We start from the raw sequence: 13646 nt of genomic DNA, 5'->3' as shown, positions 1-13646 counted from the left end.
TTGAGGAACTTGTGCAGAGGCTACAGAAGGACAGAGTCAAATTTTCAAAGCGAAAGCAAACAGAAGAGGGCTCTGGTGGAATAGTAGCAGTGCCCAATGTTCCCTCCAAACTGCACATGCACAGTGGCTTAAAGGTTCTGCACATTGGCATCAGCATGCCACCCATAGCATGGCCTTCTAGTTCAAGAAGTCATTATCATGTACAGACCTCAGAGGTCCATAAAGCCAACAAGAAAAGTGGAGGAAACCTCTCTCCAGGATCATTCATTTTTCATTCTTATCTAACCTATCCCATCACCTTCAAGCTTCTACCCATGTCAGCTAATCACTACCAATTAATGCTAAACCTAAAAATGAACTTGTACTTCTCCTGCATGAAGGGATTCGTTATATATAAACACCAGCGCTGTTCTGTTCTTGATAGATGTGCCATACTTGTCTGACTCTAGGATCATCTTGCTGTAGTTCCAAACTACTTGCCCCTGTCATTTTCGAAATAATACCTGCAGTGTACCTCACAGCTACACACTGGAATGCATTAGTGACCATTTTACTCAGTATCTGTATTCTGGAATATTGAAAGATCAGGATGTCCATGTTCAAGTCTGACCTGCCTAGGACATGTATCTGAACATGTATATTTTAAGCTAATCAAACAGAAAGCATCAAGGCTCTTATACCACAGTAGTAGTGTCACTATCTCTCGGCTAGAAATACTGAGTTCAAGTTCCATCTGCTGCTTAGCTGTGTCATAATATGTCTGAAAAAGAGACTTTAAAAACATTTTCAGAGTTCTTGTGGTAGTGTCCCTACCCCAAGCCAAAAGATTCAGGTTCGAGTCCCACTTGCCGGGGAGATAGGTCACACTGTGTCTGAACTGGTTGATTTTAAAAAAAGCACATTAAGAATGAATGATCTTGGGCACGTATGTGTGCCTGACATCTGTGCACGATATTGGGAAGGTGGGGGAGGAGAGCTGTTATTATTGATGCTGAAATAGCTTGGACAAAGAAGGATAATCAGATTGAGGTGTTCATGCAATGTCAAGAAGTTACCCATGCTTGAACAGAGTGGATTGATTAATTGAGGTGTGAGCATCTGGGCACTTGTGTGGACTATGAGGCTGCATTCCTGCCTGCTCCATTCCTGCAGGCAGTGGCAAGACCAATATTGACAGCCATTTGACTTTTATTATCACCTTCCAGAACTATTTCACACCTCCTATCCCTAATTGTATGTTGAACTTACCTCTGAACCAATTAAGGTTTTCCCTCATAAAATTGCATTCCAGCACTGCCGACTTGGAGGGTCAACATCCAAAAATGATATGGCTGTCAGATTCTCAACCAAGCATTGAAAATCAACCCAATGAAAATCAAAGCCAATATAACTGATGCAATCAATTTTTGTTCACTGGCTACTTTTAGATCACAACAAAAAAACACAAACCATGCTGACCATTTTTCAATTTCTACCTCAGGACAAGAGACCAATGTGTTCTTTTGTGCCAGTGTGCATGAAAACTAAAAAGCAAGGCTGATCCTATTCAACCTTTAGCCTTTTTGAATGTCTTGCAAGTCCTGTGGTTAACATCTCTTCAACATCAATGCTGTTTAGCCTGACCAATAATCTTAGCTGAACCTTCCTATTCTGTGAAGCAAGTAACTCGATGTGGATAAAATGTATGGAAGAGGAATATTTCAAATGCTTCTTTTACTCTTGCACTGAAAGATATCAATGCTCAGGCTTTTAAATATTTCATCAGAAAAGAAAGCTAGAATGGGCAAGGTTTAGATGCAGTGGATGCTTAACTGCTGCTACCCCATTATATTAATGAAGTGCAATCTTGAAAACATGATTTTTTTAAAGGTTTGAATGCTAAAGGTGCTGTTCAGACAGCTTAATGGATATTGTGTTTTTCACCCCCAGCTTCTCCAGTCGGCAACGGATACATCAAACCACCAGCAACACCTGCGAATAGCTTACAAGGTGACCGAGGACCACCAACCATGATGCCCATAAATGTTGACCCCGATATTAAATCAGGCGAATATGTCTTAAAAAGTGTATTTGCCAACTTTACTACTCAAGCTGAAAGAAAGATTCGTATTATTATGGCCGAACCATTGGTAAGCTGGAGAAAGAAAAATAGTCTCTGATTTGTAAAATGTATAAATTCTTGGTAGTTTTCTTTCTCAGAGCTAGCTTTTTTTTAAAATGCTTTTGGCAATTTCATGTATAAATGTTAATACAGAACTGTTTTAAAAAAAATCCTAGTGTTGTCTCTTGACACTGCTGTCAGATAAAAATTAAGATGCTTTTAAAAGCACAAGGGGATGAAGCATCTTCTTCAGAATATTACTCTCATGAAGCATCTAAGTAGTGAGTCGAGATTTACAATTTTAGCCATCTATCTGACACTCGTGCAAAGTTTGAATGTTAATAGTTTGCATGCATGTTCCATTTCATAGAACTTACAGTCTCAGCATTCATTTGAACTCTGAGCTTCTTCATTAAGAAAGGAATATCTCACTGGCATAAATGTGAATCTGGCTACAACATGGTTCAATGATTTGTCTTCCAACATGTGATTAAACTTCGTATGAAGTAGTTTTTGTTCTCAACTTCTTGAAGTCTACATATCTCTCCTTAGAAAAGTTGTGAGAAGTTATCCTCCTCTAGGAAACTGACTCTACTCACTAGTGGTAGCTATTGCCCTATTTAAAAGTCTCCCCACTCCAATTTCTAACCCACCTGAAGTATGAATACCTATACTGGACCTTGAGAGTGGAGGGATTGTGAAGATGCCTCTTCAGAAGTACTCACCACTTGTGATGTCTAACTTTTTAGGTCATCTAATTGTAGGGAAGAACCTGGAGGAGATGGATAGATGTTGATGATGGAAGAGGCTGGACAGTAATAGATAAGAGGCATCAGAGTGCAAGCTGATGTAGTTTGGCTGTGTGCTTATGGATTTCTCAGAGGCTCTTGAAAAGATGCAGATAGTTTGCAGAGTGTCTGTATATGTGTCTAGCCTGAAAATGCTATGCATGGACTCTAATCTAAAGCTCTGGCTTCTCTTGTTATTGCTGCCCAATGACATTGATGATTTTGCTTCTTTCCTTATGATTGTGCACTCATTACCCTACAAAGAGAGTTTTGAATCTGCAGATGTATGAGGCTACTGCTTGTTATGTACATGCCACTTATCTAGCAACATGAGTCTCGTTTGGATCTTCTTGTTCATCATAGATAAACTAGAACTTGACTGGAACTCCAGATGTCTTGTCTTTGCCTCACACTGGCATTGCTTAACAGATGATATCAACAATGCATGGACTCGTGGGTTTTTAATGCAGGCCCATAAATCCTTGATTGAGTTGCTGAGTGTGTTTCTCCATGAAAATTACCAATCTTTCAATGGAAGGATGTCATGAGTTCAAAGAGAGAGAGGTCATGGTCTGTATGGACTACACTTACCATACCAGGTTGCCTCAACCCTCAGGAAGCCCTGTCAGATCTTCATGCCCCTCATATTGGATATCTAACAATATCTTAAGTGGATATTGCTGCCTGACAGATGACTCCAGAAACGTGTCATTTTCCTGGAATTCAGCATCATCGAGGTCTGCCTCATAGCTCTATGTGTTAGAAACCTGGAATGTCTCAGCCTCTAATAATAATTATTTTGCTAGATGTGTGCAGTCCCATCACACTCTCCTCCCACCAATGCACAACAGCCCCTGGTGCCCTTACATAGTTCTTCAGTTGGCATTGCAGGTGTACGTGTACCATAATACAACAACCTGGGAAGCAGAGGTCAAAACTATTTTTTTAAGGATTCTTCTTGAGGGCTTTTTGATTTTTGGGGGACACTTCTTAATTTTGATGTGCTCCTTTTTCACTAACTCATTACCTGATGTAGTCAAGTAGTAACATCAACTTGTATATTTGTGTCTATCTGCAAGATGCTCTGCAGAAATTCACCAAGGCTCTTTAGACAAGTGTCTTCCAAACCTATGGCTATTTCCAACTGGAAGGACAAGGGCAGGATGTCCTTGGGAACAGCACCAACTGCAAATTCCATTCCTTGTTCTGACTTGGAAACATATTATTGTTCCTTCAGTGTTGCCGGGTCAAAATCCTGGCATTCCCTCCCTTCTGGCATTCTGGGTCTACCTATAATAATGGACTGAAGTAGTTCAGGAAGTGACCTCATACCCACCTTCTGTTGATTGGGAAATTTGAATTCCCTTAATAAAATGCTAGTGCAAACATTGCCAATTGTGATGGAAACATAAAACCCATCTGGTTCACTAATGGCATCTAGGCAGAGTAACTAATGAGGTAATGTCCTCGAGGCAGGCAATCAGAGATAGAACCTGATTCTTTGCAGCTGATTGGGATTGGTTTTTGCTCGACTACAGAGAAAAGAAGGTTTGGTGAGTTTTTGTTAAGTGGTTAAGGTTTTTATCTTAACATTTAACATGGTACATGTTGCTGACAAAGTTAATAAATTGTGTAAAAGGCAGCATAAAGGATCTTCTGGATACCATTGTGTTCCCGGGCAAAAGCTTCCACAGTAAGTGTTTGAAGTTTCAGCAGCTTCGGCTCAGAGTTTGATCTGGTGAATGAATGACAGATGCTATCTTGCTTGAGAAAGAATGAAAGTTACTTGGATTCTTTCTACTGGAAGACACTTTGGATAGTGTCACCTGATTTGATCAGTGATCAGGGACAAGAGATTGTGACTGTAAGACAGCCATGTAACGGAACCCAGAGGTTGGTAAAGTAGGAGTGTTAGGCTCTGCATGTGTCTAATATTAGTCTTGTTTGAGGTTCTATCAGCCTATTTGGGTGAGAGTGGGGTCTGTATAGTGGATGTGCAAATTAACAATGGCACAGTAGTACGGGAAACCATTCATGTTGGGGGTACAAAAAAGCATAGTTGTAGTAGTAATAGTACAATGAGAGTATTAATACCATTCTCTGCAGCTAAGAATGAGGGTCCATATGGCTGTGTTGCCTGCAGTTACCAAGGTTCGGGACATCTGCATAGGGCTAGAAAGAAACTTATAGTAAGAGAGGGGAGGATCCAATAGTCTTGGTCCACGTCGGAACCAATGACATGGATGGAATTAGAAAGAGATTCTGCACAGAGAGTGAGAGGATATGGACAGTACATTGAAAAGCAAAACCTCAAAAGTTATAACCTCTGGATTATTACCTCAACTGAATATAACTTGGTGCAGAGTGCACTTAAACTTAAAGGGGTGAATATGTGTCAAAAAGGCCGGTGTTGCAGAAGTGGGTTGAGACCTAAGGGAAAGAAAGTGAGGACTGCAGATGCTGGAGATCAAAGCTGCAAATGTGTTACTGGAAAAGCGCAGCAGATCAGGCAGCATCCAAGGAACAGGAGAATCGATGTTTCGGGCATAAGCCCTTCCTGAAGAAGGGCTTATGCCCGAAACGTCGATTCTCCTGTTCCTTGGATGCCGCCTGACCTGCTGCGCTTTTCCAGCAACACATTTTCAGCTGAGACCTAAGGGACCATAGTTCCTGACTGAAATTAAATTCTACCATATTATGGTCACTCTTTCCTCAAACCACTTTTACAGCAAGATTGTTAATTATCCCTTTTACATTGCCCATAGAAGATCAAAAATAGTCTGTTCCTCAGTTGGTTTGTCAATGTACTACTGTAGAAAAATCACCTTGCATGTATTCCAGTAATTCATCCTCCAAAACATTAGTGCTAATTAGCTTTAACTAGTCCATATATGGATTGAAATCCCCATAATTACTGCACTATTCTTGTGTTCAAATAGCATCCATTTCCCTCAAAGCGTTTCTCTTGCACCTTTTCAATAAATGCTGGCTAATTTTAAGTGACGTCAAAAAAGCTGAATTTCCACATCACCAGTGTCACCTATGCATCATTTATTGTGCAAAATTTAATTTCTGGATTCTAATTCCTTTACTTACGTATTTTCCTTCGAATAACTGGCCAATTTAATTTCCTCTTCTATTTCAATTGCTCTTCTTCCCTTTATTCCTTTGATATGTTTTTCTTTATTTGTATATTGACTTCATCTACTTTTATATTCCTTACTTTCTCTTCGATGTAGTTTTCCCATGTATTGTTTCCTAGAGTAGAGTAGCTTTTATTTGTCATTTCTACCTTTTACAACAGGTATAGTAAAAAGCAAGACAGTGTTTCTCCAGGACCAAGGTGCTTCATGAACACCACAAACTACACAATCATACAAAGGGCAGCATAAGAAGTGCAAAACATGCAAATTACAGTGTAATAAAAGAATGATAATTAATAGACATTGTTATAGCAGCAGTTCAAAATTGTGCAAAGAATTTTAGATGGAAAACAGTTTGATCATGCAGTGTTAAGGAGCCTGATAGCTTTGGGGAAGAAACTGTTGCACAGACTGGCTGTGAGAGATCAAATGCTCTGATATCTTCTGCCAGATGGCAGGAGGGAGAAGAGTTTGAGTGAGGGGTGTGTGGGGTCTTCCACAGTGCTCTTAGCCTTTTGGATGCAGCGTGTGATGTAAATGTCTTTAATAGAGGAAAGAAGGACCCTGATGATCTTCTCAGCTGTCCTAGTTAAAATGACTCTTCCCACTTTACCTTTTTTTTGTCAGTACATTTGCTCCAACACAATGTTAGGCTGTCAGTGAGAAAATATTCACAGCATTATTCATTTTATGTAGGTTGACACATAATAGAGTATCTTAACAAGAACTTGAAGTTTCATTTTTTTTAGGGCAATTTGATTACATTGCTGTATATCCCTGCTCTATAGTGAAGTTCCAGCATGTTTTGTTTCATCAAAGAACCTTGTTTAATGCAAATTGGACAAGGAAATTGGCTATCTGCTCATGATCACTAGTTTTTCATTAGCAACAAAGCCTGCCAATAGAAAAATCAACTGCTTTGTGTGAAATAGCACAAGGCTACTTTGAACATAATTTTAAAGCATAGCAGTTATAATTCATCCATCAATCTCTGCTTCATCTGATTTCAAAATGTGGTTAATTAGTCTTTTTAGATTGTTTCACAAGAATCACAGTTGTTTCCCATACCAGAGTGAGCAACTCTGTACAATAGTTATGACCCAGTTAAATTGTATTAAAATTTAATTGACTATCACAATGACTTAAAAGAGATGTTGGCCTAGAAAATTGGTGTGTCTATTTTCTCACTTCTCAGAATGGAATCAAATGAAAAAAGGTTGAGTATCACAGACCATCTGGAGATGACATGAAGGAAATAATGATTGAAAGATGCAAGTTTTGGTCTACACTGAGGGAGCTGAGGGTAAAGTTTGGTGTAGTGGAAAGCAATAAAATGTAAGCAGCAGATTCAATACATTTGTGGCAAATATGTTTGTGAGCTTCTTGCATTTATTGTTAGAAATGAGAGTATAGCGGGCAGAGGAGACAGGTTTAAGGAAATGGTTTGTAGGAGTCCAGCTGAGGGTACTAGTAGATCAAATCAGCTGACGAGCGAAGAATAATGAAAGTGAAACTCAAAGATCAAGATAAGTGGGTTTTTTAAAACTGCTCCTTGTGCTGGTCTTTTACTTCCTTCCATTTCCTGTCCAGCCCATAAAGCTTACCTTTGTAATGATTATGAGTCAATTTTTACATTAGCATTTGCTATGTAAAATCACTGTCTAAATATTTGATAATAGCCATGTCCTTCTGAAAATTTAATATTTCCATCATTATTATGGATTATAATGAAGTAGACTCATCATGAAAAATCTTCCTGGGTGGAGGAATTCAACCTGCCTTTTCCAAAGTAACTGATGTGGTTAATTTCTAAAATAAGGATTGAAATAAACTTTTAAAAGTTGCAGAAAAGTAGGTATCATGGACGTTGTAACAAAATCGTAATTCTGTTATGGGTCGTCAGCATTACTGCTAAAGCTCATGTCTAAATGCCTCTAACTGAGTGGCTTGCTCAGCCATTTCAGAGGACAGTTGAGAATAAATCATACTTTTTTCAAAAATCATTAATTGGATTTGTGCACTGCTGACTAGATCATCACTTATTGATGTTCCCGTAAAAGTTAGGAATCAACCACATTGCTATAGATCTGGAAGCACATGGAGGCTGGTCCAGGTAGGATGACAGAATTCCTCCTTTTAAGGATAAAAGTGAACCACATGGGTTTCACAACAGTTGACAATGATTACTTGGTGGCCATTAGGCAATCTTCTTATTAAATTCAGATTTCAATATCTACCACAAAGGGATTCAAACATTTAAACATTAACCTGGGCTTCCAGTAGATTACTAGTTCTGTGACATTACTATTAAGCTATCACCTCCCCTAAATACAATACTGATGTTCAGGTGTCCCATGTAGACTACATCAGGTGGGGATAGCTGATTTCTTTTCTGGACTGCAGTGAAGAAGATAAGCTTTTATGACAATTTATGGTAGTTTATGGTATCATTACTGACATTATATTTATATTTTTAATTGAATTTAAATTCTGTCAGCGGCAGTAGGATTTGAACCAGTGACCCCAGAGCTTTAGTCTGGGCCTCTGGACTACTAGTCTACATAGCTGCATTACTTACTCATTTATTTGGGTATGTATGATTATCTGGATGAGATAAAGTGGGTGATATCGGGAAATTATGTTAAAGATATATTGAAACTAATCACTAGAAAAAAAACTGGGAAATGGGGGAATGGAGAATAATTTTCAGTTTAATGAAGGCAGTAATAAAATCCATCAGAAACCAAAGAAAACAAATTTCCTCTGTGAAAGTTTTTCTTGAAGTCTTACATTGTTTTTGAAAATTTGACAACAGAGAGGATGTTTAGCCACATCAGTGGAATATCAGTTTACAGAAATTCCTGGCATTTAACTTGTGCATCAACAGTAACTAAAATGTAGAAAGCTGTGGTCCATCTTCTTTGTGATTCCATAACATGTTGGACATGAACTGCAGCTGACTAAGAATGGCATATAGGTGAACCCTTAGCTACCATGACATCATTCAGTCCTAGTAACTGATTTGCTGTGCTATTTTCAAACTTTGGCAATTAAACTTGTCACTCACCCAGCACCATGTGTTTGGCTACAAGAGGGACTCAGCACTAGCATTCTTGAAAGGACTAGATAACAGTTTCTGGTGGAAATGCTTTTGACCTATTTCTCCTTCAGAGTTTGTGGAAGCTGTACTGTTACATTTCTCTGATAACGACTCTTGATCTTTCAAGAAAAGTACCCAATAATTAACTGAAAGAACTATTCTACAAGTTTTTACATTTTTAAATCAAGCATACTTTATTATGTATGTTATAAACTGACAAGAAGTACTATTAATTCAGTACTATAGTTTAGAACTACATATGCTAATAGTACAGTTTTACTTTTGTTTTCCACCCAAGCATTTCTTTATCTTGTTATTGAAGGTTCATTGGCTTTTCAAGGTCCAACCCAAAGATATACCAGACTCCTTTAGAATTCAATTTAATTTTTTCTTAGTATTTTAGCTATTCCCTGAGGTGTGAACTCTTGGAGGAATCCTGCCATAACACTCTGTCTTAGCTATCCTTTAATATTTCTTCAAAACCTCAAAACCTGTGGACTTTCTGCTCAAATTTAAACTTCACTGCATTCTCCAAATTGCTTGTTTTTTGTTCTCAGGGTTACTCTATATTTCTTCCTCTGATTCTAAGCTAAACAATTCTTCTAGTCCCTTTCTTGTAAGGTATTCCGTCACCAAACTGAGCATGAGCTTCCACCTGCTTTGTATGCATTAAATAATAAAGTTAATGTTTTCATTGCTTAAGGTGCAGGCCTAACTAACATTTCTCTCTTACCTTTTGACTATCTGTTTCTAAAACTGAACGGCTAACTGTTTGCTCTTATGAGCCAGCACACGTCCACATTCTACACAGAAGTCGGTTCCCTGCAACCTATCTCCATGGCAATGTGGCATACTTTAGCAGTGTTCCAAACAGGAATGCATATTAATTTTACCCAACTATTTCATCTTCCAAAAACAACCCCATTGATTCTGTTGAAGAGTGTGGTGCTGGAAAAACACAGCTGGTCAGGCAGCATCCAAGGAGCAGGAGAATCAATGTTTTGGGCATAAGTCCTTCATCAGGATGCTGCCTGACCAGTTGTGCTTTTCCATCACCACACTCCTCAATTCTGATCTCCAGCATCTGCGGTCTTCACTTTCTCCTTTGATCCTGTGATTCATATAAATAATTTGTATCTCAAATGGAGTTCACAGCCATATCTTTCAGAATTAGTGGTCCTTTCAATAAACTACCTTGTTGACAACTGGCTTGTAACTCATTTTCTTCTGAGAAATTCATAAATAATTCAAATGTTTTAAGGCAAGTGTAGACTTTCTAGCTCCATTAATCTTCGAAATGGCTAATCCATTATGTAGTGTTTTCACACTATTAACTCTGAGCTTTTAAGATAAACGCTGCTTTTGAAATGTAATTACCTCGAGCTTGTTTGATTTGTATTCACTTTAAAGTTGTTAATCAGCACCTAACCAGGTTTTTCTATTTATCTTTCATTTAACACTTATGACTATCTGGTTCATAATTCAAATGTTTTAGAATATTACTTTAGTTTTAGGAACTGAAATGTTAAATATGAGATACAAGAGTACATTTGCTTAGGAAATTGGGTTGCTCCACTATATCTAATATACTAACATATACCATCTAAACAGGCTTAGTTTAATGACATGTAAAAGATAACTTGTACTTATTCAGTAGGGTCAAAGTTGATATTCAAGAATGTAACCATTGGATGACCATTCATTGCACTTCTGGTAGAGCCAGAGTTCTGCATTTATCTCAACAAAATATTTAAATTATTCATTTGGAATTGAGATGAAAAGAAACTGGGAGCAGTTTGTAAACATGGGGATTCCTTAATAGGACCCAAGAAGTCTGCAGAGAAGGCAATTGGATCCAACAGAGAAACAGATTATTAATTTACGTTTCAGGGCTGAATCTTGCATTTTGTTGGCTAAGTCCGAGTTGTGTTGAGTGTTTTTTTTGGAGGGATTTTCACCACGGGGCCAGGAATGTTTTCTCACAGTGCCTTACCAAACTGGCATCATTATCTATCCACCCTGCCCCTATGGCAACAATTACCTCTGTTTCCAGCCCCATCTTACCAAAACAACCTGCTATTCAATGGATACACTGAATTCACTGGCATCTCTTATCCAAAAGCGAATGGAAACATACGCATAAATCTTGTGTCTTGGAGAAGACTGGAATACATTCAAGGTTCATCTGATTAGAGACAAGGAGAACCGAGATTCTATTATAACTGGTTACGAACTATAGTTTTGTTTGTTCTGCTTGTTTTGTTTAATTGTGACACAGTTCTGTTATTTAATCACTGAACATTTGGATTTCACTTAAATGTTGATGGCCACTGATACAATTGTGATGTACATTAATCTGTGAGTCAAAAGTCATACTTCTACAACTGAATGGTATACCAGCAAAACACATGAATTATAGAATTGAATTGTAGTGATTGGACCAGGTTAACAAGCCTAGTCAAGGATCTCACAGTCAATAAGGTCCTCCTGGTTTCAATCAGGGAGCCATGGTTAACAGATATAAGCAAGGGATTTATTTCCCCCTCCAACTCTATTTTGATTTAATCCCTGCCCTCCCCTTCACTGATCACACAGCATTGCCCTTTGGTGTGAAGGGCATTGCTTGTCACAGGCCACTCGGGTGTTTTCCTTTCTTCCTCGTGGTGGAAATTAAATAAAGATTCGTGCACTTTGTGTCTCTCACTGTGTCTCACACCTGCACACATACACCATGGGTGCTGGGGAAAAAATAAGCACTACCACAGTTAGGCGGTAGTATAGGGGTTAATAAAAAAAACAAACAGGAGTGAAAAATAAGCACTACCATAGTTAGGCGGTAGTGTGGGGGTTAAATTTATAAAGGAAAAAAAAGATAAACAGGAGTGTCAACGTGACATTCTGGCTTAGTTGGTTAAAGTACTAGCTCGCTAAACAGTGAAATTTGGGGTTCAAATCCTAGTTGTGCCTACACATTATATGAACTATTTTTGATCACACAGCATAGCCTTTTGTGAAGGGCACTGCTTGTCACTGGCCACTTGCGTGTTTTCCCTTTTTAAAAAAAAGAAGAAATAAAAGAAAATAAACAAGGGATTTATTTCCCCCTCCAATTCTATTTTGATTTAATCCCTGCCCTCCCCTTCACTGTTTAATCACACAGCATTACCCTTTGATGTGAAGGGCACTGCTTGTCACAGGCCACTCGGGTGTTTTCCTTTCTTCCTGGTGGTGGAATCATGAATAAAGATTCGTACACCTTGTGTTTCTCACTGTGTCTCTCACCTGTGCACTCACACACAACATGGGTGCTGGGGAAAAATAAGCACGACAGCAAAAAAAAACAAGGGATTTATTCCCCCCTCCAATTCTATTTTGATTTAATCCCTGCCCTCCCCTTCACTGTTTTGATCACACAGCATTACCCTTTGGTGTGAAGGGCAGTGCTTGTCACAGGCCACTCGGGTGTTTTCCTATCTTCCTGGTGGTGGAAACTGAATAAAGAATTGCGCACCTTGTCTCTCACTGTGTCTCACACCTGCACACACACACACATGGGTGCTGGGGAAAAAATAAGCACTACCGCAGTTAGGCGGCAGTGTGGGAGAAAAAAAGATAAACAAGGGATTTATTTCCCCCTTCAACTCTATTTTGATTTAATCCCTGCCCTCCCCTTCACTGTTTGATCACATAGCATTGCCCTTTGATGTGAAGGGCACTGCTTGTCACAGGCCACTTGGGTGTTTCTTTACTTCCTGGTGGTGGATACTGAATAAAGAATCGTGCACCTTGTGTAAAAAAAAATAAACAAGGGATTCAGATAGTTTGCTGACTTCAAGGACTAAGTGAGGACTGCAGATGCTGGAGATCAGAGCTGAAAATGTGTTGCTGGAAAGGTGCAGCAGCCTGAAGAAGGGCTCATGCCTGAAACGTCGATTCTCCTGCTCCTTGGATGCTGCCTGACCTGCTGCGCTTTTCCAGCAACACATTTTCAGCTCTGACTTCAAGGACTGACTCTGAGCTGGCTGGCCACAGCCAGTGTACTGTACATATATAAACAAAGGGTGACTTGGTGACGGGATCCCAGCGTCTGTGCAATTATTTCCACAATTATTTGCAGCATTGTGTTGTTTTTATTGAGAGTAGCTGTAGGAGGGTACAGATTTTACTACGAGAGGCTTACACATTGTGATTGTAGTACTTCTACATCTACATTGTGACCATGAGATACAGCTAAGGTTGCAGAGAGGGAAAGTTTTGCAAATATGGAAGAAGGAGCTTGACAAAGAATCCCATTAATGGTTTTTGGGAAGAACATTTCTGTCTATGCCTGGTCTAGGAACAATGTCTGAGGAAATTCACAGTTAACAGGAAGGTGGCCATTGAACTATTTCACCATGTGTTACCTGGAAGTTCACATCATGGCAGTGACAGCCCTGCTGTCATAACCATCAGGTGGTTGTGCCTTAAGTGTTTGTGTAGTTATACTCTTCTAAGCAGAGTAGGGAAGTCACACT

General features: G+C 39.0%; 1 protein-coding gene across 6 annotated transcripts in view; it reads left to right on the top strand.

Annotated features, from left to right (window-relative positions):
• Positions 1-13646, top strand: part of LOC140481292 (protein furry homolog) — a 412478-nt gene that overhangs the window by 131815 nt on the left and 267017 nt on the right. For all 6 annotated transcript variants that reach the window (XM_072577249.1, XM_072577246.1, XM_072577244.1 and 3 more), the window contains exon 2: positions 1930-2129. In XM_072577249.1, coding sequence (XP_072433350.1) covers positions 2010-2129 — 120 coding nt within the window. In that variant the 5' untranslated portion in view covers positions 1930-2009. The remainder of the gene's footprint in view (positions 1-1929; positions 2130-13646) is intronic.

The sequence above is a fragment of the Chiloscyllium punctatum genome, chromosome 9 (assembly GCF_047496795.1).
Source record: "Chiloscyllium punctatum isolate Juve2018m chromosome 9, sChiPun1.3, whole genome shotgun sequence".
NCBI classification, from domain to species: Eukaryota; Metazoa; Chordata; class Chondrichthyes; order Orectolobiformes; family Hemiscylliidae; genus Chiloscyllium; species Chiloscyllium punctatum.
Note: the sequence above shows the minus strand (reverse complement) of the source record. Positions and strands in the feature narration are given on the sequence as shown.